This window comes from Prionailurus bengalensis, chromosome B3, assembly GCF_016509475.1.
Source record: "Prionailurus bengalensis isolate Pbe53 chromosome B3, Fcat_Pben_1.1_paternal_pri, whole genome shotgun sequence".
NCBI lineage: Eukaryota > Metazoa > Chordata > Mammalia > Carnivora > Felidae > Prionailurus > Prionailurus bengalensis.
In genome coordinates, this window is record NC_057355.1 from 737915 (window position 1) to 761988 (window position 24074).

General features: G+C 59.3%; 1 protein-coding gene across 5 annotated transcripts; it reads left to right on the forward strand.

Annotated features, from left to right (window-relative positions):
• The first annotated feature begins 5928 nt into the window (after positions 1-5928).
• CIB2 (calcium and integrin binding family member 2) lies at positions 5929-24041 on the forward strand. 5 transcript variants are annotated; one of them, XM_043554588.1, is made up of 7 exons: positions 5939-6114; positions 10396-10430; positions 11614-11730; positions 18379-18490; positions 20429-20576; positions 23092-23287; positions 23477-24041. In XM_043554588.1, the coding sequence occupies exons 4-7, from the start codon at positions 18422-18424 to the stop codon at positions 23496-23498; spliced, it is 435 nt and encodes a 144-aa protein (XP_043410523.1). In that variant the 5' UTR covers positions 5939-6114; positions 10396-10430; positions 11614-11730; positions 18379-18421; the 3' UTR covers positions 23499-24041. The 5 variants fall into 5 exon arrangements, with proteins under 5 accessions (XP_043410521.1, XP_043410520.1, XP_043410524.1 ...); XM_043554586.1 differs by lacking the exon at positions 11614-11730 and having other exon boundaries at positions 5929-6114; positions 20429-20525; XM_043554585.1 differs by lacking the exon at positions 11614-11730 and having other exon boundaries at positions 5933-6114.
• The last annotated feature ends 33 nt before the right edge of the window (positions 24042-24074 follow it).

Here is a 24074-nt window from a genome sequence, read left to right on the forward strand (position 1 = left end):
GGTTAACGAGGGAATGGTCGTGATTTAGGGTAAAGAATCGAATGGAGCGCTGCGCCGCCCTCAAAGGTGGCCATTGGGAAGACTCTTTGGCATCTTGGTAATTCTTTACAGTTCAATAGTCAGAAAAAATACATGGAAACTTAACGTGTCTTCTGTGCTCGTCACCTCTTCCTACGTGTGAGCGATGACGAGTGGGAACCAGCTCCCTCACTCAGCCTTCCTCTCCGTGAAATGCAGCTCCAGCCTCCCAGGTGCCCCGGTCAGAAGACCTGAGGGTCAGCTCTGTTTTCTGAGGTCGAGCTACAGGCAGACACTCCCCGCCTTCCCAGGTCTAAGCCAGAGTCCTCTCTGGGCAGAACCAGGGCAATAGCGCGCACGCTGGTCTCCCTGCCTCCCCCCTGCCCCTCACCGTCCGCGTCCTGCCTTAGGGGTCCTGTTAAAGCGGGAGACAAATACACCGTCCTCTGCTCAGAACAGCCAGCGACCCCTGTCCCTTGGAGTAAAAGCCAGCGCTCTGACCACGGTGCCTCAGGCCCTAAGTAGTCTGCTCTTGCTTCCCGCCCCCCATGGCCCAGATGGGGGGTTTTCCCCACGACAGGCAACTCTCTGCAGCACCAGCTGGGTGTCCTACCGCTTAACTCGATTCTGACGCCATCTTTCCGGAGCTGTCACATCCCGAGGACCAAGGGCTCAGTCCTGTAAGACTGTCCCCATGACAGCACTGGGTGCAGGTAGTCCCTCCTGCCTCTGACAGTCAGCTGCCAACACGACCTGCCCACATTCCCCTCCTTGGGTCCGGTTCATTTGCCAGGGTGGCCCCCCGAGCTCAGGGAAACTCTTTTCACCGGTGTATTAAGGGGGGGACCGAAGGGCGCAGGTGAACAGCCAGGTGCAGAGATACAGAGGGCGGGGTCTGGGAGGGTCCCGGGCACAGGAGCTTCCGTCCCTGTGGACTTGGGGTGTGTCACACACCCCCCCCCCCGCCGGCGCATGGGCGTGTTCACCAACCCGGAAGCTCCCCAAACCTCACGCGTGTGCGACTCTTACGGAGGTTTCATCATGTAGGCATGATCAATGACTAACTCTGCTTCCAGCCTCTCTCTTCTCAAGAGGATGGGCAGGGGGTGGAAATTCGAAACTTCTGATCATGGCTGGACTTTTCTTTTGACCAGACCCCTCCAGGAGCCCACCCGGGGTCACCTCATTAGAACAAAGGACGCTCCTATCCCTCACGAAGTTGCAAAGGTTTCGGGGGCCCTGTGTCAGGAAAGCGGGGGCTGGAAAACTACAGGCCACGGGTGAACTCTGGCCCACGGCCTCCTCTAAGCTAAGGAGTTACAGAATTGCTTTCACACTTACACTTTTAAAAGTGTATAAAATCAACAAGTTCATAAAAATCGGTAACACTTGGTGAGACTTCAATTATATGAATTGGAGTCGCAGTGTCGCTAAGTAATGTCTTGCTGGAACACCGCCAAGCCCGTGTGTTTGGTGGCCACATCCACAGTAGAGGGGAGTAGATGAACCAGAGGCCGTGGCTGTGGGGCCAGCAAAGCCTGAACTCTTTCCCATCCGGCCCAAACAGAAAAGGCTCACTGAACCATACAGTAACGATGCTCGGACATTTTGGTCTCAAGACTATTCTTAAAACTTGAGGACCCAAACTTTGGTAATACAGATTATTAATATTTATCGTATTAGAAGTTAAAGCTGCACACGACCCCCAAGAGCTATTTTAAAAATATGTTTTAAACAATTATAACAATAAACCCGCTATGTGCTAGCTTAGTGCACATATTTCTATGGAAAATAATATTTTTAAAGACGTAAACATTTAGTGAGAAGAGTGGCGTTGTTTCACATGTTTGCAAATGTCTTTAAAGCCTGGCTTAATTTAGCGGAAGGCAGCTGGATTCTCGTGTCTGCTGCTTTGTTCAGCCTGCCGCAGCACCGTGCATGAAACTTCTGGAGAATTCCGCCGTGCACTTGTGAGGAGATGAGAGTGAAAACAGCGAACGATGTTTTACATTGTGGAAATAATAATGCTGACCTCACAGACCTTCTGTAAAGATCCCGGGGACCGTGCTTGGAGGGCAGCTGCCTGGAGGCGGGCAGACTTTCCCCAGAAGCCCACACTCCAGAGGCTCGTCCTCCAATGCCTCCGGGGTGTGAAGCCATCCCAGCAGTGGAGGATCCGCTCATTAGCAAAACGGATGGGCAAAGCGCCTGGCCTGGCTCAGACAGCGGTGCCCCAAGTGTGTTAGGTGCCGCCCACGGGCCTCTCCTCTCCCACGGACAGAGCACGAGACTCCATGGGCTCGGGTCTTAAAGGACCACGTGGCCTCGGGGTCAGGCTGCTGAGCGAGGGCACGGTGACCTGATCCCGAGTCGAAGGTTGTGTGGATCCTGATCCTTGAATACCGTTGCTTCTGCTTTGGACTGAGTCAGCGCCTGTTATGACACCTAAAAGGACAGGTATGGAGTCCACTGTGCTCACCGAGCAGGTTACGTAGCCGCTGAGGACCTCCTTGCTAATAGGTGACGGTCCGCGGCGCAGAATTCAGCCTGAGACTTCTTGCGTCGCTTCAGCCACCCCGCTCCAACAGCAAAGCTCTGCTCATCTGCCGCTCGCCACTGGAGCTGACTCAGATCCACGACTAAACTGAGTCCGGTGGTGAGTGCCCTGCCCTGGTCATTTCCTGACAGACACACCACAGTGATCCCAGAGTGATGGGGATACAGTGCTATAGGTAGGGGCTCTGGCTGGAGCAGGCTGTGCTGAGGGGTGGGTACGGGTAGGGAAGGAGGGGGTCACGGATGTCCCCGAGGATTTTAAAGGCACCTGAAAGGACGGTTTGCAGGAAGTCACCATCAGGTCGGTCCCGTTCTCAAGCACCTGGGAGCCTCCCACATCCAGAATGTCTTCCGGCAGAGGGTCCGGAACAGGCCCACAGGGGCCATTCGGGGAGAAGGTGGGCTCACCTCATTTGCCGTGCACTAAAGGGCTTGGTCTCTTGATCCTCCAGCAGGAAAACCTTCTCCACGTCAGAATATTTGGGGAGTTACTTGATTCAACGTGTGAACAGGCCCAGGAAATGCAGGCTTTTAAAGAATGTTGATTCGCTATTTACCAAGACCGTGTCCTAGACCCTGGGGATAGAGCCAGATAAGATGTGCTGCAGCCGTCCTGAACCCTAGTGTTGGAGAGGAAGCAACACCTGCCCCCTCCAAAAGACACAGCCCCAGGCTGTGTATGCATCCGTCCCAAAGTAGCAAGATCTATGTGCAAAATGCTGGAGATACGGGGAAATGAGGAGACAAACTGTCCAGTGCTAGGACTGAGTTAGGTTAAAGAGGCGGTTGCAGGGGTGTGTGTATGAGATTGAGGTGGACCCAGTAACCGCTCCCAGAATATAAATTGCAGCTTGGGAGAGGCCAAGATGACCAGTGCTCTGTGCACAGTTAAGACTTCCGGGAGGAATGAGGTTTGAACGGCCACTAAGATAGGGAAGCCGAGATAGTGGTAGCACGTTCCAGGAGGGGCCCTGAGGCGGGACAGCAAAGGCCGGGTCTGCGGGAGGGAGGCGTCTTCACCGTAGAAGACATCCCGCCCAGGCCTCGGCCCAGGACAGCGTCTCCGTCCCCGTCATAGAGGTCCCCTCAGGCTCCAAGTCATAGAAGACTACTTGCAGACCAAGGACATTTCATCACAAAGAATGGCAACTAGTGCAGGAGGAAGGACAGGGAAGAGGGATAGAGATTCGTGTTTTGTTGTGTAAGTTCACTCCTTGGGTTTTGATCCCTCGCGTTTTCCGTCCAACTTTTAAACTTTATGGAAGGAGTCAGAAATGGAAAAAGCCAACGTTTAATGAGTGCTTGCAAAGTGCCGGGCGCCACCATGGGACCCTCAGCTCCCTCTCGGCATACCTTCTCAGGGCGTGTCATTTATAAGACGGCGGCTGACTAGGAGTCGAGCTCCCGGAAGCAGTGGTAACCCCGTGTTCCCATCATCGTGTAATCAAGACTTAAATCCACCTGTTACCACCTGAGCAGCTCTTCTCTGAGACTATTGCTTCATCTGTGAAATGGGCAATAAGGCCAACTCTACAGACTTAAGAGGCGTGGATAAAACGTTTTGTGTTGCCCCTTCCTTGCTGGGTGGCTCCAGGCGGGTCACTCTGCCTCTCTGAGCCCAGGCTTTCTCAACTGTAACATGGGACTGTAACTTGCCCCCTCACGGCACTGCTGTAATAGTTTAGGACAGAGGGCCTCCTCCACTATTGCCATTGCAATAGTGATCACGGACGTTTTAAGGGAACTTTCACATGGGTGTGAAGACAGAATCACAGAACTGAAAACCTAGTCTTCTTCACAGAGGTTCTGGCTTCTCTGCATGGAGCGCATGTCACACAAATACGCAAGCGTGTTAGACAGTGTACCCGGGCAGGATCTGAACACTGAATTCCGGCCTGCTCATGGGCAGCGTGGCGTCGAAGATGACGAGAGGGAAACGTGTAACAGTGACTCTGTGGTCTAAGGGGGCTCCCGTCTCCCCAGCTCTCTCACACGGGAGAAAAGGGAGGTGCAGAGAGACTCTTACAAAGGTGTCTCTGCTCTAAAATTCCACAGTCTCCGAATTACTGGTCACATAGCCTGCCTTCTTTCCCACGGCTGAGACCCCATCGCACGTCTTCTGAATTGCTTCCTGCCCTTCTGATTGCCTCTCGTGACTCTTTGGATTTGAAGAGGGTGGCTTGTCTGTTTAGCTGATAGCTGCTGTCCTCACCTGAAGGTGGCAAAATGTTAGGTAAACCCCAAACAGGAACCTCAGGTAAAAGGAACATGTAGAAACACCTGGGAAATCTGCCACACTTGGAGCCTCTAACCTCCAGCGATGATTCTCAAAGTGTGGTCGGGGCCAGCAGCACCAGCAACACCTGGGATCTTGTTAGACCCCCACGTTCTGGGCCTTCCAGACATACTAAATCAGAAACTCGGGGGGGGGGGGGTGGAGACTCCCACGTGCTTAAAGAAAGGAACCATCTATTTTTAAAGCATAACATGCTGAGTTCATGGAAGCCCAGGTGTGGAACAGCAGGCTGAGTCAGCACCTGAGTCCAGCCCAGTCCCGCTGCTTCCCAGCTGTAGGACCTGGAGTGTTACTGATCCTCTCTCAGCCTGCTTCCCCACCTATAAAATGCAGATAATGCCAGTAGAATCAACTCTCCTGGGGTTGGAAATAACACATGTATGGGTGGGATTCCTGGAAGGACTTAGCAGTGGCTCTGTTTGCTGTGGTCTTTGGCATTTGCTTAGAAGTCCCAGGTGAGGCGCCTGGGTGGCTCAGTCGGTGTAGGAACCCTCTTGATTTCGGCTCAGGCCATGATCCCAGGATTGTGGGATGGAGCCCAGTGACCATCTGCACTGAGCCTAGAGTCAGCTTGGGATTCTCTCTCTCCCTCTGTCCCCGTCTCCTGCTCGCGCACGCGCTCTCTCTCTAAAACAAATAAATAAAGACTTTAAAAGTTCCTGGCCTTTGTCACACTTCACTGGACACGGTAAGTCCTGTAAATCCTCCTCGGTCTCGTGTGCAGCCAAAGATGCAAAGAAAGGCTAGTGAATCCTGTCCCGCTAAGGAACCCAGAGGGCCCGAGATGCACACACCCCTCCCCCCCGCGCAGCGGCCAGAGGTCCGCTCACCTGCAAAGAAAGGCCAACTCACTGACCCATCCTTTGCAGCGGAGGGCCGGCCCGCCGAGCCAGGAGTCCTGGCCCCGCCCCGCCGGGGGTCCTGGCCCCGCCCAGCAGGGAGTTCTGGCCCCGCCCAGCTGGAGGTCCCGGCTGCGCCCTGCCCCAATCCTGGCCCCGCCCAGCCGGAAGTGAGGCGGGGAGAGGCCGGGCAGCACCTCCCGCGGAGGGAAGGGGCCGCCCCCTGACGGGGTGGGCGCACCGCACCGCGGGGCGGGGTCGCCCGGCCTCTCCCCGCCCGGCTCCGGTCGCACTCCCGCCTCCGGGTGGCCGCGGGCTCGGGCTCGGCGCCCGGACGACGGCGCGGCGACCGCCATGGGCAACAAGCAGACCATCTTCACGGAGGAGCAGCTGGACAACTACCAGGTGAGCCGGCGCCCGCCCTCCCCTGCTTTTGGCCGCGAGCCGAGGCCCCCAAAGCCAGTTACTGGGTTCGGACTCTGCCCCTGCCTTCAGGTAGGAGCGTGACCTTGGGATGTGACTTGCAGCCTCAGTCTCCCCACCCTTGCGATGAGAGCGCTTTCCTCGCGGTAGCCGTTCCTTTTCATCCCCGTTTAGCCTCCTTACTCTTGGCCCCGCGCTGGCCTCGAACCCCTCCCGAGACACCTGTCCCAGCGCCCACCTTGGCACGGAGTTGGAGGGTCATGAGACGTGGGCTGCAGGGAGGGTCCCCGATCCCAGGAATCAGCCCAGGAGAATGAGTCTCTGCAGAGCAGAAATGACCTGGGGGCCTGTCTGGGTGGGGAGTGAGGTGTATCGGCCCCCGAGTCAGATTTAAGTTGGGGGTGTCCTGTTTACCCGTTTGGGGTCTCTACCTCTGGCCCCAGCATGGAAATAATTGGAGCAAGAAGGCAGGCCATGTGCCCGTTCCCACGCCCCCCTGCAAGGTCCCTCAGCCCCCAGCAGCCACCTGCTAAGACCCTCCTAGCACCTGCTGCCTCCAGAGCCAGGAAACTGCCCAGATCCGAGGCCCCGAAGCCCTTCTGCCACGGGGAGGCTTGTGTGGTTGCAGGATGAAGCCCAGCCCCCTGACTTGCTGGGGCCCTGGCCAGCCTCCGGGCCTCCTTCCCTGCCCTGTGTGCGGCAGCCACCCCTGGGCTGTCGCTGGCCTCCTTCCTCCCTCCCTTTGCCCATGCTCTGGGACGCCCCTTCAGATTTCCCTCATCCTTCAAGGCCCAACTGGGACGCCTCTGCCCGACTCCCCTGGGCAGAGGGGGCCTGCTTGGAGTGTGCTGTGGGAGAGAGGCACATCGGCAGTGTCTCCTGTGGCTGCCTGTTGCCTTCATGAATATTTCTTTTCGTAATGGGCCTGAAGTGTGAGTCCTCTGAGGCCCCTTCTCCTCGGAAACGCTGGCCGTCAATAATGGTTATCAGCTCCATGTGAGGCCCTGAGAAGGACCAGGAAGCCACATTCATGGAGCACTGCTGTGTGCCAGGCATTGGAACGGATACCCTCTAGGATCCTCACGAGGGGGCGGATTATCAGCCCCATTTCACAGAAGAGTAGACAAAGGCCGAGGAGCCACTCAGTGCCTGGCACAGTCCAGGCTCAAACTGGAATTTGAATCCTTTAATCCAAGGCTCGCTGCTTTTGTTTGGGGGCAGGGCCTGTGTGTGCTCTTTGTCCCGGAGAGGTCAACCTTGGCCTCATGAGAGTACGATGTGCTCCAGGGAAGGAGGCTACTAGTGGTCCGTGGAAGACCCGGAGGGAAGGGGAACTTTTGCTCTGCAAGATTCAGAGAGAATGCAGTGCTTGAGCAGGGCCTATGAAAGGTAGGCCCCCGCAGGCCCAGAAGGAGGCGTCTGGGTGGAAGGGAGCACGTGGGTGAAGGCTGGGGGGTGGCACAGGCAAGCAGGCGGACCCTGCCCAGAAGTGAAGCATAGCCCCATGGGGGGTGGGGAGCCTGAGTTTCCGCTCACACCAGCCTAGCGTTGGGTTACACTTGGGAGCCAGTCCCAGTGCTGGGTTGTGATCCTCCACCAGAGCCAGGCAGGGTGGGAGGAACGAGGGCTGACGAAACCTGAGAGCCCCAGTCTCCCGCCCTCTGCGCTCCATCCAGCCCCACGCCTGCCAGGCTCCCAGTTACGGCCCCCTGTCCCCAGTCCTCGGGTGCCAGTGATTCCCAAGTTCAGGTTTCTTTCCAGACTTCTCTGCCCTCCAGATCAATCTCCCAGACCCCTCAAACTGCAGAGCAGGGCTCCCAGCCTCCCCCAGAACCCACCACTGCTCCTCTGGCCATTCAAGTCTCACAGGCAGCCCACATTTTCAGTTAAGAGCAAGCCCTGTAACTCACCTGGGGACCCCCTCCTCTGTCTCCACCCAAGGATCCAAGGCAAGACAAGACACTTAGAATCTGAGTACGAAACCTTATTCTCTGCCAACACTGCCAGAATCCTGAGAAGCCTTTACGGTACTCGCCACGCTCACCCCCCGGGAGCTGCCTCCCTGGGATGAGGTCCAGGCAAGGTCAGCAGAAGAAAAAGCAAAACGTTAGTGGGTGAGCAGGTTCGTGGCAGTTTGGTGGTAATGTTGAAAACCTACAAACAGCTGCTGCCACGTGTTCAGGACGAGGAGAAAGTTCGGTTAAGCAGGGCCAATGCCTGTTGTGAGACATCCTGCAGCCAGTGAAGCGTGTGGAGGGCTTACCTGGGAAGACCTGTTCCTCGTCCCGGAGCCCTGTGTCGAGCACCCATGGCGCTGGATGTGGAGTACGCGGCCGAGGCAGGACAGGAAGCGGTCAGTGGACGTGGTCATGGCTGGACTCTACAGTCTGTGGACTGCGGTCAAGAAGCAAAAGCCCCAGGTTGCAGTCAGCCCTCTGGGCTGCGTGTGCAACTTAGAGCAAGTTATTCAACTTCACCGAACCTCGGTTTTCCCATCTGTAGAGTGGGGAGATAATGCCTGCCTGCCTTCCCCCCCTCCCCCCACCGTAGGCTAGGGACGAGGGTCGAACAAAATTGGATAACCAGAGCCCCCACGGACCAGGCCTGCGGTGGGGTGTGGTTCTCAGCCTGGGCTGCACGTTGCAGTCGTGGAATGTCTCTGCAAACTCTGATGCCGGGCTCCACCCCAGGTGACTCTGCTCCAGAGCTGAGGCCCTCGTTTTAGCAACAGCATCACTGCGGGTGGAGGATCTTGGAAAGATTCGGATTCCTGGGCCCCACCCCCAGAATTTCTGGTGCAGCAGGTCTGGAGCGGAGCCTGAGAACCTGCATTTGCACTAAGTCCCCAGGTGATGCTGGTGCGGCCAGTCCTGGAACCACACCTTGAGGACGGTTGATGTAGACAGGTGTAAGTGGTTGTGATAAGGGACCAGGGCCCTTTCGCTCGTAGGGCCTTTGGGTCAGGACCCAGACATTTCCTTTTCAACCCAGGGCATGGGAGAAGGGAGAGCAGAGGGGAAGAGGGGAGGCCAGGGCCTCTCCCTGTCCCTGGTTATGCCGACACCCCCACCAGGCAGGTTGGGAGGGGCCGAGGAGGGTCTGTGCCTGAAGACTCAGCTAGGCTGCAGGGTCTTCAGGAAATCCGTCCCCGCGTCCCCGCCTGAGTCGGAGACAGGGACTCCGAGCTTGGTGAGGGTGGGGGCAGAGGAGCTATTGCCTAGGGCAAAGCCTAGCCCGCTAGGACAAGTCCCTGGGGTCCGAGAAGGGCAGGGCGGCCTGCGGGCCTTTGGCCTAACTCCTGGGCGGCAGACTGGGTGGCAGGGGACCCGGAAGTTCCCACCGGCTCCCCCTTTCCAGCCCTCCCGCGGGCGCCTCCTCTCTGGGCTTCCTGAGTGTGCGGCACAGCTGCTCCGGTGCCCGGGGACTCCGGGTCTCACGCGGGGCAGGCCTGGCTGGCTGCAAGCCTGGGCCGCGGCTGTGAGCCCCTGGTCAGCACATCCCCAGGGGCAACGGCGGCGAGGGCAGGGGGGCCAGGGCCAGGATGAGCACAAAAGCCCTTCATCCCTGGGGTGTTTTTGCCTCCATACATCGCACCGGGGCCAGGCACCACAGCCACCGCCACCAGGCAGGCCGGCCCGTGGACAGAGGCAGGTCACACAGACAAGGCAGGACACCGGAGACCAGTTTATAACTGGGTGACCTTAGGACCCGAGTGCTGCCCCCACCCTGAGGGTCCTAGCCGCTGCCCCCTGCCTCCTCCTCTCCTCGCTTCCGCTCACCTGGCCTCCACCGCCTCCCCGTGTGACCCCCTCTATTCCTGTGGCTTCAGATGCCACGTAGATGTCGGTGTTTCCCCAGCCTGTGTGCCCGGGACCTTCCGTCTCTGTGCCTGGGACACACGGCACGCGACGCGGGGCACCGATCTCGCGCTGCAGTGTGGATGGCGCCCCCTGCAGCTGAGACCCTGCCGGCCTTACCTCCTCACTGGTCTCCCCGCCCCTTTCCCCGCCGTCCCACAGAGCAGACCACAAGTCGGTGCCATCCACCTCCGGCTCGTCCCCCGCCTGTGCGTGCACGCCCCCAAGGCTGCCCCACAGACCCCCACACCATGCCGCAGTTCCCTGGGCCAGGCCACGGCTTCAGGAGGTGGCTTCCGGGCCACCAGGCTGCTCTCTGCCCAGGCCGAGGCGGTTCCCGAGAGGTCCCGAGGGAAAGCGGGGCGTGGGCCCTGCAGCGGACTGTGTGTGTGTTTTCCCTTCACAGGACTGCACCTTTTTCAATAAGAAGGACATCCTCAAGTAAGTGTGGCCTGCGGTTCGCCCGCTGGAGCTGGGCCGGGCACCTCGCGTGGGCTGGCTGCACGGGCTGGGACCGAGGGGGGCATCTGCCTGTCTGGAGCCAAGCGCAGGCCGCTGTGAACTGGAGAACTTCCCACCCCGCCCGGCGCCCAGACACTTCTGCCAGGAATCAAGTGTCTCCGTCTTGCGTGCCCGGCTCTTTGGGGGGCCGTTTCAGGCACGTTTTCATTTTATCCTCCCTGCGACCTTGTAACAGGAAAACCTTTTGTCCCTACTTGGCTGTGGGGCCTGAAGACCTGGCCTCTGACTCCAGGCCCCTTGCTGTTTATTTGACCGTGTCCGGAGATCTGTCAGACTCGGGGTCCCTGAAATGCCCTCTGGCTCCAGCCCTGATGTCCCTCTGCCCTGGGAGGCCCAGAAGTCAAGGGCCTGGCCTGCATGCCCCCAGCATGCCAGAGCTGCCTGCCAGGGGCTCTTCCTTTTCCGGGACAACTCCTTTCTTTGGGATGGAGGAGGCGGGCTCTGAGGGAAGAGATGAAGGGGGTTGGCAGCCTTGGAGCCCCAGGCCCAGGCAGTGAGCACGACCCACAGGATGCCGGGCCCGGCCCCTCACGGGCCCTGTGCCTGAGCTACCAGGTGGCGTTAAAAGCCGGCGAGGTCACAGGACCGCTTTCCCCGGAGGCCGATGGGCGGGCTGGGGCTAGAGCCTGCAGCAGCTTCCCAGGCGAGCTCTGCTTTGTCACTGTCCTGACCACTTCGCTCACACGGGCAGCTCCCTCCGCCTTTCCCCTCTGCCCCGGACACTCTTCAGCCTGCCCCCGGGTAGACAGGGGTCCCCACTTCTCCACCTTGGAGAGGCGGGGTGACGGGCAGAGCCCCGGCTGTGGCATCAGCAGACCTGGGCCCTACTCCCGCGTCCTAGCTCTGTGGCCCCGGGCAAGCTTCGAGCCTCGCTTCTTCTATAAAGTGGGGGCGGGGACACTTACCTCATGGCGGGGCTGAGAGGTGGGAGCACCAGGGCGCGGCGTTTGCACAGTGGGATTTGGTCTGTGACTTGAATGATGTGTGGGGTGGGGTCCCCGTCTGGACGGGGTGGCCCGCAGAGCCGTAACGACAGCCGTTGCCGGTGGCGTCCTGGGCACAGACCCTCACCGAAGCCTCACCATGCTCATCCTCTGTGCAGGGCCCCTGCCTCTGGAGAGGCCACACCCCGGCTGCTCGTCCTCTGAGGCCCCTGCCCGTTCCTGCTCTGGCAGCGAAAGCTTGTCTCCGCCACCCGGCGGCCCCTTCTTCACCTCTGGTACCCACCTTGTTCCCGTGCCCCCTTCCAGACCCACCTCCGTGGTCGTCCATGCCACCCCAGCTCATGTGTCCTGCTCGTGTCCCCTGTGTCACTGCTCGTATAGTGTCCTGGATGCTCCAGGGGCTCCTGGCCCATGTGCTTGGCTCCCCCTGAAATCTCAGTCAGCCGGGCCCCAGCCTCCCCGCCCCGTAATTGGGCACAGCACCTGGTAGCCCCCAGTGAGCGCTTGAAGACCACGTGGGTGAAGAAGGCCATGAGAGAACATTCCAGGCTAGGAGCAGCAGGGCCAAGGACACAGGCCTGCTTCACCCCATGCCTACCTCCAGTGGTCTCACTGAGAGCAGCAAGGTTGCCCATGGTACGGGCACGTGGCACGAAGGCCAGGCATTAGACCAAACGTGGTAGGTCTTTGGGGTGTCCCTTGTCCCCTGGCAAGTGACGAGCCCCAGGCAGATGGGGGGATGCCCCGCAGTCCTGGCCTGCCCAACTCTGAACCCTTCAGCACCCCAGCCTCTGTAGCTCGACCCAGAGCCCAGGCCGGGCCTGGGGTCCAGACACGGGTAGGATCCCTTCTGGCAGCTGGATGCCCCTTCCTGCTTGTCCCGTCCCTGGTTCATTCAGGCTCTGCCACTGTGTTAACACTCACTGGGGACCCAAGGGACCAGACCTGTGCTTTTTCTGCTAAGTGGTCATGTCAGGAGGAGGGGGCGGGGGATGGAGCGCCTGCTGTGGGTCATTCCCTGTCTCTGCACTGTCCCCCCGCCCCCAGCAGGCCCCTGTGTTCAGCACAACACGGGGCCGCTTGGGGTTTTATGGCCCACCCGTGCACCCTCGGCAGGGGTGGTGAGAGCAGGCAGCACGTGGGATTGTGGCCCCTGGAGGCACCACGACAGCTCCGTTCCATTTTGGCCCCTTCTCTTTTCTCCAACCTTCTCTCTGGGCCCCAGCGAGGGCCAGTGAAACCTACCAGGGACGGACCACCCCTGCCAGGTGAGCCCTCTCCGCCGTTCACACCTCAGGTCCAGGCAGGGCAACCGAGGCCCGGAGCCCAGCTCGGCAGCGTGCAGCAGGCCGTCGGCAGAGCCGGGCCCCGGCCCGCCTGGTGAGCTGCCCCCAGCCCTGGCCCGGTGGATGGATGGTGCAGAGGAAACCCGAGCACAGGTTCTCCTTGCAGCGGCCCTGGGTCACAGATAACCATCGGCGGTCCCCCCCCCCCCCCCCCCCCCCCCCCCCCGCCACCGCCAGGTGGATACAGTTGCTCGCGTGCACCTTTTCCACCCTCATGCGGAGCCCTCTTCCTAGCAGGTCCCAGGTGGCACTCTGACTGCCCTCTGCCCCCCGTGGGCCTGTGCTCCTCGGTGAGGGGACCCGAGTCCTTGCCCCCCGGTGCAGACAGGCCCTCCAACTAGCACTGCAGAGTGTTTCCCTGTGTCAGTGTTTCGTACCTTGGTTTCTCAACGTGCTGAAAACTCTGTGGGCTCTGTTTTAATTAAGCTTTTTATTTCATATGTGATACGTGATGACCATAGAGAAATTCGAAAACAGAGGCACCTGGGGGGCTCAGTCGGGTGAGCATCTGACTCTTGGTTTTGTCTCAGGTCATGATCTCACGGTTCATGAGTTCGAGCCCCGTGTCGGGCTCTGTGCTGACAGTGCGGATCCTGCTTGGGATTCTCTCTCTCCATCTCTCTGCCCCTCCCTGCTCACTCTCTCTCTCTCTCTCTCTCAAAGTAAGTAAATAAACATTAAAAGAAAATCAGAAATAAAGCCAGTCGAGAGAAGACGAAAATTACCTGTAACCCCATCACTTGGCGGTGATGAGTGTTGATGTTTTGCTGTGTATCGTGTCAGTGTTTTTCCTCTGTGTGTGTTTATCAAAAATGTGTCTCATGTTGTTTTATAATGTGCTTAAAATTGCTTTTCCTTAAGCAAACTGTAAAAATAGGTTTAAAAACATGATCTTGCCACATCCTTAATTCATTTGGCTGGACGTGTAGGTTTTCAGCCATTGTAATTAGTTTTGTGACAGCATGGCTGTGCCCCACACCCCTGCGGTAAATTTCTTTTTTCTTCTTTTTGTTTTAAACTTTTTTTTAACGTTTATTTATTTTTGAGAGAAAGACAGACAGAGTATGAGCAGGGGAGGGACAGAGAGATAGGGATATACAGAATCGGAAACAGGCTCCAGGCTCTGAGCTGTCAGCACAGAGGCCGACGGGGGGCCTCGAACCTACGAACCGTGAGACCATGACCTAAGCAGAAGTCGGCCACTTAACTGACTGAGCCACCCAGGCGCCCCTGGGATAAGTTCCTAACAGATTTCTGAATTGAAAGGTATAGACCTTTCTTTCTCTCTCTCTCTCTCTCTCTCTCTCTCTCTCTCTCTCTCTCGGTATAGACATTCTTAAGGCTTTTGATTTTTACTGCTAAATTGCCCCCCACCCCTGAGAGCGCTTTTGAACCATCTGCTCTGCCAGCTGCCCTGCGTGAGGTCCCATCTCCCCCCTTCCTCAGTCACGCTGGCCGTTGCATCTTTGTCTTCCGTTCCCCCAGTCATTTACTGACTGCCCCGGGGTTCTAGCCCACAGTCGGGCCCACCCGCACGGTGGTGGCTTTAGGGGGACTCTACAGGAACCACCGCTCATTGGCCCGGGGCCAGTCCAGACTTTTCCTGTCCTGTTTTCACTTGTAAGTTTTGGCAGCCAAAGTTTGGATTACTGTTTCAATTTAATTTAATTGTATGTACGTGAGCGCTGAGCCCAAATGCGGGCCACCAACCAGACTGCGACTTCCAGAAGAATCCGCTTCTCCCAGTGATTTCAAATGCTCTTTGTCGTGGACCGTCCTCACCCCCGTGCTGCGCCGTGTCTGTGCCGCTCGGGTCCGCGAGGTGACCGGCTGTCCCCTCAGACTCTGTTGTCACAGCTGAGGGGCAGACGCCCCCCCCTCCCCGGGTGCCCTCTTTCAGGCCCTCCCCCCTTCCCACACTGGTGCTTTCACAGACTTTTGAATCTGGTCGGCAAGTTCTTTGTTTCGTTTTCTAATTTAATTATTTTTTAAAATTTACATCCAAGTTAGTATATAGCGAAGCAATGATTTCAGGAGTAGATTCCTTAATGCCCCTTCCCCATTTAGCCCATCCCCCCCTCCCACAACCCCTCTAATAACCCTCAGTTTGTTTCCCATATTTGTGAACCTCGTCTGTTTTGTCCCCCTCCCTGTTTTTATATTATTTTTGCTTCCCTTCCCTTCTGTCCATCTGTCTTGTCTCTTAAAGTCGTCATATGAGTGAAGTCATATGATGTTTGTCTTTCGCTGACTGACTAGCATAATCCCCCCAGTTCCATCCACGTAGTTGCAAATGGCAAGGTTTCATTCTTTGTGATTGTGGTCGGCAAGTTCTCAAACAAACCGCTGCAGGTTTCAGTTAGGATGGTCTTCATTTGGCAGAAATGTGGAGACGAAACAGAGGCACTTACCTTGCCACCCAGATACTTTACATCTTTTTACACACTTGGTTTTCATACTTAGTTGTTGTTGGGGGGGTAGGTGATTTTTGTTTCCTATTGTGATTTAGGTCTTTTATATCTTATTTTCGAATAGGCTGATGCTGGTACATAGAAAACTATTTTGAGGGCACCTGGGTGGCTCCGTCAGTTAAGCATCTGACTTCGGCTCCGGTCATGACCTCATGGTTCGTGGGTTCGAGCCCCTTGTTGGGTTCTGTGCTGACAACTCAGAGCCTGGAGCCTGCTTCGGATTCTGTGTCTCCCTCTCTCTCTGCCCGTCCCCGGACTCATGCTCTGTCTCTGTCTCAAAAATAAATAAAACATTAAAAAAAAGAAAACTATTTTGTGCAGAAGGGCTACTGAGCCCTTTCTCATTCAAATAGTTTTTTAACTGATCGTTTTTGGTTTTCTGGCGAATAATAATTCTCCTCCTTTCCAATATTTAAATGTACCGTCTCTTCCCGCACTGACCACCGTGGCCAGCGGTCACGGGGCGATGCCGTGTAGCGGTGGTGATAGGCGGCCTCCGGCTTTTCTGGGGATGGCTCTGGTGTGGCGTGGGGTGTTGATTTGGGGGTAGAGCATCCCTTTGTTTCTGAGGATTTTAAGCTTTATTATTGATAAAATTACTACTTAAAAATATTTATATTTTAGTGACCACTTTAAAAATTCAAGCAGTTTGGGAGCAGGTGAAGTGACAAGTGAAAGCTGGCCCCTTCTTCTCGCTCCTATCTGCCCCCACCTCGCAGGGGCCAACAGCGTAAATGTGTGGTCCACATTTTGGCCTTTTTTCCTGTGTCCATACACCCATCAGGTCATAAATGTAGCTACCAACTTGACAAGACAATTTTTTTGCCGATTAATATGATTCGTAGTCACAGATTTTCGAAGGGTTAGTCCAACGGCGTATTCCTGGCTTAAATCCTACACGGTCTGAATGTGTCACTCTCTCAATACCGTGGGACTTGATTTACCAATATTTCATAAGAGTTTTGCATCTGTGTGCGCGTCGTTGGTCCCTTTTGGATGCCACCCGTCGGGTTCTGCGAGCAAGGTTCTTACTCGGTTTCTAAAATGAACGGGGAGGCGCCTCCCCGACTGCTCCGTGCTCCGGGGAGTTGAAGCAGCACAGGTGTGACTTGTGCCCCGGGGTCTTAGGACAGGGCCAGCATGCCCTGTACTGGGACGGGGTGACTGTTCGGTTTCCCCACAGTGATTCAGCCTTCCAAATTCTGAGTTTGGCTTAGAAAAAATAAGTAAATAAAATAGCAGGGTCACCTTAGTCCTGGCGTCAGGGCAGGAGTCGGCCCTCCCGCCCCAGGGGACACCCCAATCTGCCAGCGCTCGGCCCTCTCCCCACCTCCCTGGTGGGGTGCCCCTGGCGGGCAGGCAGCTGAGGGCCAGGTGGCCTTGCTAATGCCATCCTCCCTGACCCCGCAAGTGTGAGGACAGCAGGACAGCCCCCATTCGCTGATGGGGAGGTCCGTGGGGCTCCGACCTCAGTCTGCCATGTGGCTCGTGCTGCGGCCACCCTGCACGCCTTTGGAGGTGGAGGGCAATGCCCACGGCACCCAGCATCACACCCCACATGTCAAAGGTCAAGGGCAGGGTGAAATGTAACAGAAGTTTAGCATGTCTGTCAAGAACGCGAAGCCAGCTGTGTAAATTGTGATATGCAAGTGCTGGCTCTGTGTTTGGGGACAGTAAACAAGGACAGGTTTTTCCTCGACTCGGAGAGCGAGAGCGAAGATAGCCCTTGAATGCCCCTGGCGGAGAGTCCTGGCCCCATGCTGTCACTCGGGTATCTGCTGACGAGGGTCGGGCTTTGGGATTTCCCTCCAGCCCTGTGTTTCGCAGTGGTGGCGCTTCTGTGCGATTCCGGGACGGTCGTGGGGACTTGTGGCTGGGGGAGCGGCCTCATGGCGTTTTGCTCTGCGTTCACCCGGCCGGTGCAGAGCCAGGGCGGCCTGATAGAGACGCCAGCATCCACGTCCCAGGGTGGTTGAGGGATTAAACTGAGTCATCCACAGTGGGGAATCGACCCAGAGCCTGGCACAGAGTGAGGACTCGCTAAACGGGGCTGGTGTTACGTGTGCACCGGGCGGGTAGTAAAGTGCTTGGCCGGAGAGGGCTGCGGGCCTGTTGCGGGGGCCTGGGGTGTGTCAGTGGGCCAGCCGCTTAGAACAGGGGAGTGGGCCAGGCAGGGCGGGGGCTCTGGGGGTGCTTTGGTCCAATTCCCAAGAGTCCTAGGCCCCCCGTTGGGTGGGTCACCCGCCTCAGCCCCTGCTCGGTGCCCCCTGAACTCGTCCGCCCATCTGGCAGCACGTCTTGGACACGATTTCATCTGACCTGAGCTGCATTTGTGTGGGGCGGGACTTGGGGGCTCTTCTCCCGGATGTTAGGGGCAGAAGAGGACTGAATAATGGAGGATGGGCCTCCCCGTGAGCTAGCGGCAGGAGGTCCCACACCCTGGAGGGTCCTCGGGTCGTTCAGGCCAGCTTGTGTCCTGGGGCCACCTGAGCGCTGACCGGGCTGCCGGCAGGGCGGGAGGTGGGAGTGACTGGGGCCCTGGCAGGGCCTGCGTGTGGGCGTGAGGGCTGCCGGCGGCTATTCCAGAGACCCGACCCTCGGAGCCTGCTCGGGACCCGGCAGCAAACGGCCGGGGCTCGACGGCTTAAGGACTGGGGGGGAGGGGTCAGTGCGCTGGACCTCCAGGCCTTCGTTCCAGCCACGTCCCTCGTACTTCCAGCTGTGTGGCCCTGGACAGACGGCTCTTAACCTCCTCAGGCCTCGGTTTGCCACGCGGAGAGCTGGGGGGCGCGGCTCACCCGTGTGCACGGCCGGGGGCAGAATTAATGGGGCGACACCGCTGGCATACAGAAGGCCTTTATGGGGCCCAGAGAGGGAACGCGGAGAGCTGGGGGTGGGGGACTCGACCCGGTTATCAGCATGGGGGCCTGCTGCCCCCCCCCCCCCAGGCCCCACTTCCTGCGCTCAGAGCAAGGCAAGGGGGCCTGTGCGGAGCGGGGGGCCGGGTGCAGGTGGGACAGCATCGGCTGAGGGGGACTCAGGGGATGCACACACCCCCCCACACCCCCCCCCCCCGCCCAGCTCTTTCCCTCTGCCTCCCTCGCAGGTTGCACGCACGGTTCTACGAGCTGGCCCCCAACCTCGTCCCCATGGACTATAGGAAGAGCCCCATCGTCCACGTGCCCATGAGCCTCATCATCCAGATGCCAGAGCTCCGGGTACGACAGAGGCCGCTGCTGCTGGGCAGGTGGGCTGGGGGGCAGGCAGCGGAGGCACCCAGACCTGGTGGAAGCCGCTCTGCCCTTGGTGGCTGTGTGGCCCTGAGAGGATCACTGGACCTCTCTGTGCCTGTTTCCTCCCCTGTGCTCTCTGAATAAATGAGCCGCACATGTGGGGACTGCATACGGGTGGTCAGTGCTGCCCTATAGTCTGTGTCACCTGCTTGCCCCTTTGTGACACGGCTGGTCATCTGTGCATGGCCGACCTCATGTCTGCTTTTCTAGATTCCTCTGTCTCCCTGTCTGGCATTAGCCTCTCTAGCACGGCTATCCACACCATCACTTCTCAGACTTGAACGTGCACAGGGCTGCCTGCGGATCTTGTCAGGGCCAGCAGGTCTGGGCCAGGAGGTAAGGGTCAGCGGGTCAAGGTCGGAAGGTCTGGGCCAGCAGGTCTGGTGAGCAGGTCAGGGCCAACAGGTCAAGGCCAGCAGGTCAGGGTCAGCAGGTCTGAGCCAACAAGTCAAGGTCAGCAGGTCTGGGCCAGGAGGTCAGTGTCAGGGCCATCAGGTCAGAGCCAGCAGGTGTGGGTCAGCAGGTCAAGGTCAGGAGGTCAGGGTCAGGGCCAGCAGGTCAGAGCCAGCAGGTATGGGTCAGGACGTCTGGGCCAGCAGGTCAATGTCAGGAGGTCAGGGTCAGGGTCAGCAGGTCAGAGCCACCAGGTATGGGTCAGCAGGTCAAGGTCAGCATGTCTGGGGCAGCAGGTCAAGGTCAGGAGGTCAGGGTCAGGGCCAACAGGTCAGAGCCAGCATGTGTGGGTCAGCAGGTCTGAGCCAGCAGGTGTGGGTCAGCAGGTCAGGGCTAGGAGGTCTGGGCCAGCAGGTCAATGTCAGGAGGTCAGGGTCAGGGTCAGCAGCTCAGAGCCACCAGGTGTGGGTCAGCAGGTCTGGGTCAAGAGTTCAGGGTCAGGGCCAGCAGGTCAGAGCCAGCATGTGTGGGTCAGCAGGTCAGGGCCGGCAGGTGATGGTCAGCCGGTCTGGGCCAGCAGGTGGGCACTAAGATTCTGTTTTGCAGCATGTTCCCAGGTGAGGCTGTACCTGCTGGACGCCACACCACATGGGTATTTGACACGAAGGTTTCATTTCACAAGCTCCTTGCCTGTAGTACGTCGAGGGCAGTCCCGCAGTAGGGAAGGTTGGCTTTCGGGGCACAACTCCACACAGCTGTGCAACTCTGCCAGCAGCCCCCTGCCAGCCCTTGGGTGTGTGTTCCCGGGGTCAGGGCACCACGTGGCATCCACTCCGGCGCCTCTGTCCCAAGGGGTAGTGAGGCACCGGCCTGGCCACGGCTCAGAGGGTACCTGGAGGGGTGGGCAGTCTGGCAGCAGCCCCTCGGCTGTTCCAGAGCCTCCTGGGCTCGGCACAGAGTGGGGGCTAGGGTGGGGGCTCCAGGAAACATGAGCCCCCAGAGACCTGGGATCAGAGGGAGGAGTCGGGTGTGGCTCCCCGGAGGAGGGGCCCCCTGGAGCTGATCGAGGCCCGGGGTCTGACTGCTTGTCCGGGCTCGTTTCTCCGAGCCTTTGGGGCCCCACTTCTGCCCGGCAGGACCCTGGCCTGACCTCGCATAGCCAAGGGCTGCCTGCGCCCTGGGCCTCCTCTTCTCCTCCCCATGGTGGCAGGCACCCCTGTGCACCCCTTGGGGCAGTGGGGAGCACACCTTGGCCCTGCTCCGTGCAGGTCTGAGCGATGGGTGGGACACGAAGTGCGGTGCGTGGACTGGCATCCACACCTTCCGTGCTTTGTCTGCCCTCACAAACCAGTCACGCAGGTGTGGTGGTTCCCACTTTGCGGGTGGGACGGGGTGGAGGGTTGCTCGGGGTCAGGTCACTCGTCCAGGGTCACCCTGCACCCACACAACCACTGTGGCTGTTTCCTCCAGGAGAACCCCTTCAAGGAAAGGATCGTAGAGGCTTTTTCAGAGGATGGCGAGGGCAACCTCACCTTCAACGACTTTGTGGACATGTTCTCCGTGCTCTGTGAGTCGGCTCCCCGTGAGCTCAAGGCAAACTATGCCTTCAAGATCTACGGTAGGGCCCTCGGGCTGCGTGCTGGTGGTGGGGGTGCTCCCCTCGGGGACTGTGTGCTGGTGGTGGGGATGCTCCCCTTGGGGGCTGCTGGTATTGGGGGTGCTCCCCTCAGGGGCTGCTGGTGTGGAGGGTGCTCCCCTCGGGCTGCATGCTGGTGGTGGGGGTGCTCCCCTCAGGGGCTGCGTGCTGGTGGTCGGGGTGCTCCCCTCGAGGACTGTGTGCTGGTGGTGGGGGTGCTCCCCTCGGGCTGAGTGCTGGTGGTAGGGGTGCTCCCCTCAGGGGCTGCGTGCTGGTGGTGGGGGTGCTCCCCTCGGGGACTGTATGCTGGTGGTGGGGGTGCTCCCCTCAGGGGCTGAGTGCTGGTGGTGGGGGTGCTCCCCTTGGGGGCTTCTGGTATTGGGGGTGCTCCCCTCAGGGGCTGTGTGCTGCTGGTGATGGGGTGCTCAGGGACCCCGGGAGAGTGCCTGACCTGTGGGGAAAGATAGTGTGTGAGGACTCCAGGGGTCCTGGGGGGGAGGGAGGTCCTGGCTCCCTGGGGGCAGGGGGCTGTCCCTGGATAGGACAAGTGGGGGTGGGCCTGCCCAGTGGAGGGAATGACAAGGACATGCCAGGCTTGAGGAGGTGAGATGCACCCAGGTGGTGTGAGCCCAGGGAGGTCACAGGACAGGCTGTGAGGAGCCAGCCAAGGAGTTTGAATCTGGTGCCCAGGACTACGGGTCCACTGCAGGGTTCCAGGTAGGTCAGGACAGTTCTGGGCTCTGGAGAGGTCACTGGGCGTCCTAGAGGTGTGAACTGGAGACCAGGGGACCAGGGGCGGGGGAGGGCGCCTCTGCCAGGCAGAGAGGTTCCCAGGCCCCCTCACCCACCCCCTGGAGGTGGAGGTGGGCGGCCTGACTTCTCACCCCAGCCCAGCCTATGACAGTGGTCACACGGCCACCAGAGGGCGCTGGACCCCCAGAGGAGAGAACCTCATGAGCTGGGCCTGCCCAGGGCCGGTGGTCCTCATGGGAACACTAAGGCCCAGGGAGGGGCTGGGACCCATCGTGGACCAGAGGAGCCTTGGGCAGACCTCCTGTCTCAGCACCTTTGATCAGCTGGTGGCTCCCGGGCCTCTCAGCCTTTTTCACTTTGTTGTAGTCAGCTTGTCCATTTCAGAGGCCTGGTCTGGGTCCACGCATGCACCCTGTGTGCGCACATCAGAAAGACAGCAGCTGGTCTACCCTCCAGTCCCAGGGCCCCGACATCGCTCCCGGGGAAGGCTGTTGTCTGCCAGCCGGGGGGTGGGGGTGCAGCCGGGCAGGAGGGGCAGGCCCCTTGCTGCCCTGCTTCTGGACAGAGGGGGTTTGGTGCTGGGGAGAATCAGGACCTGACTTCCAGCGAGGGTCACCCCCCCCCCCCCCCGCCTCAGCCTGTGCACGTGAAACGGGCACAGGAATCCAGCCAGCAGCCCGCACATCTGCACAGGGCTTGCTGGGCGCCCCTGTGGGGCGGAGATGAGTCCCACCCCTGCCTGTCCCAGAGGCGGTGCTGTGGGCACACGGCGAGACGCTGGGGTCCAGTGCTGACCAGGGATGTCACTGCAGGACCCCAATGCTTCATCCTTGCACAATGGGGACTCTGCTGGACCTGCCAATCAGCTTGTGTTTTGGTGGGGGGCGAGGGGGGGCATGAGGCGGAACACGTGATGTCCCTCCAGCAGCCACACTCTTCATCACTGTCAGCGTCTGGGTGCGGCCTGTGCAGGGGGCTCAGCAGGAGGAGCCCGGAGGTCTAGAAAGCCCCCTGAAGGTGGTGTTTGAGCTGAAACTTAAAGGACCAACGGGAATTTGCAGGACAGACAAGTGGGGGACAGTCTGGGCGGAAGAAGGGCAGACATCTGGGAGCTAGGCTGGAGACTGGGGCCCATGTCGGGGTCACTGCCGTGATCACATGCCTCTCTGAGCTGTGCGGCTGTGCTGTGGGCAGCAGAATCAAACCATGTGCCCGGCTCTGTGCACAATGGCCAGCCTGGGCCTCCCTCCGAAGGGCTTCTGAGTCCTGATGCCCGTGGTGCCGGGCGGTGCAGGGGGGCGAGGGGTGGGGCACCTGCGGGAGGCTGCAGGGTGCAGTTTAGGGAAGGGTGTGCTTACCGGCCAACAGGCTCGGCTGGCGGCCAGTTCCCCCTCCAAGCCACCCTCAGACCTGGATTCGTTCACTTGGCCTTTCTGGGCCTCAGTTTCCTCTGCTCCAGGGCGGGGGGCACAGGGCCTGCTGTGGGGTGCGGCCGGGAGGTCCTGGTGTCCCCACAAGCCTCAGATTCAGACTCTGAAGTGTCTCAGACCAGGTTTGTACCTGTGGCCATTGTGGGGACTCAACAGGGTCATAGATGTTGACTTGGCGGATGTGGTGTTCGTCTTGTGCCCCCTTGGCCCCCGTCGGCTGGGCACAGGGTCCGGGGGCCCCGGAGTGTGAACGGGCTGAGGGCCGTGGGGTGCCGGGCGGGACCCCTGGCCTGAGCACCTCCACCCGCCCCCAGACTTCAACACAGACAACTTCATCTGCAAGGAGGACCTAACGCGGACTCTGGCCCGGCTCACCAAGTCTGAGCTGGACGAGGACGAGGTGGTGCTTGTGTGCGACAAGGTCATCGAGGAGGCCGACCTGGACGGGGACGGCAAGCTGGGCTTCGCCGACTTTGAGGACATGATCGCCAAGGCCCCCGACTTCCTCAGGTGTGGCCCTGCGGCCGTGGCTGGGGGCTGGGGTCCCGGGGACAGCTGGGTGTCCAGCTTTCTGCCTGTCCTTGGGGTTGCTCAGTTGTGTCCTCTGCACCCTCCCTAAGGGACCGTCCAGCACGGGCCAGGGGCCTGTCGGCGTCCCACCGAGGGGCCCTCACCCAGACAGCCCTCCTCTCTTTCTAGCACCTTCCACATCCGGATCTGAGGACACTGCTGAGGGTGCGGGGCCCAGAAGCTGACCCTCTGGCTCTGCTGTCTACACGAGTGACCTCCAAGCTGCCCGGAAAAGACGCTGTGGCCTCTGGGGTCATACCAACATTTCCTTGGCCCTTTCAGCAAAAAAATCCTTAACCAGGGAAGGGGGGTGTGAGGGCAGGGCCCTTCCCAGACCCCAGACCCCACCACAGGCCCTCCTCCATCCCCCCCGAGCTCCCCAGACCCTCATCCTCTCCCCGCCGGAAATGGCTGCACCGAGGGGGGAAGGCACAGGCCTCGCGGGGCAGGGGATACGGACGCGTCCCGGTGCTGGGCAGGCGTCCTGGTCGCCCAGGGCAAAGTGAAAAATGAAAGAGACCAAGGTTTTATGAGCTGCGTGGTCTTTCTCTAGAACCCAGTGTGAAGCTGTGTGGACGCTGGGCAGAGGGCTCCATCCCTGTCCCCGGCGCTGGGCACGAGACAGAATCCTCACTGGTGCGTGCTGTCCACACACTGGTGAACTTCTGGGAGTAAAGCACTTTTGCGTCCCTGTGCTCTGCCTGCCATCATTAGGACGTGCTCAGTG

Excerpts from the sequence above, each read along its gene's own strand:
- CIB2 (XM_043554585.1), top strand. The coding sequence starts at position 6,064 with ATGGGCAACAAGCAGACCATCTTCACGGAGGAGCAGCTGGACAACTAC. Across the intron at positions 6,115-10,395 it reads AGCAGCTGGACAACTACCAG|GACTGCACCTTTTTCAATAA; the intron begins GTGAGCCGGCGC and ends TTCCCTTCACAG. Across the intron at positions 10,431-18,378 it reads AATAAGAAGGACATCCTCAA|GTTGCACGCACGGTTCTACG; the intron begins GTAAGTGTGGCC and ends CCTCCCTCGCAG.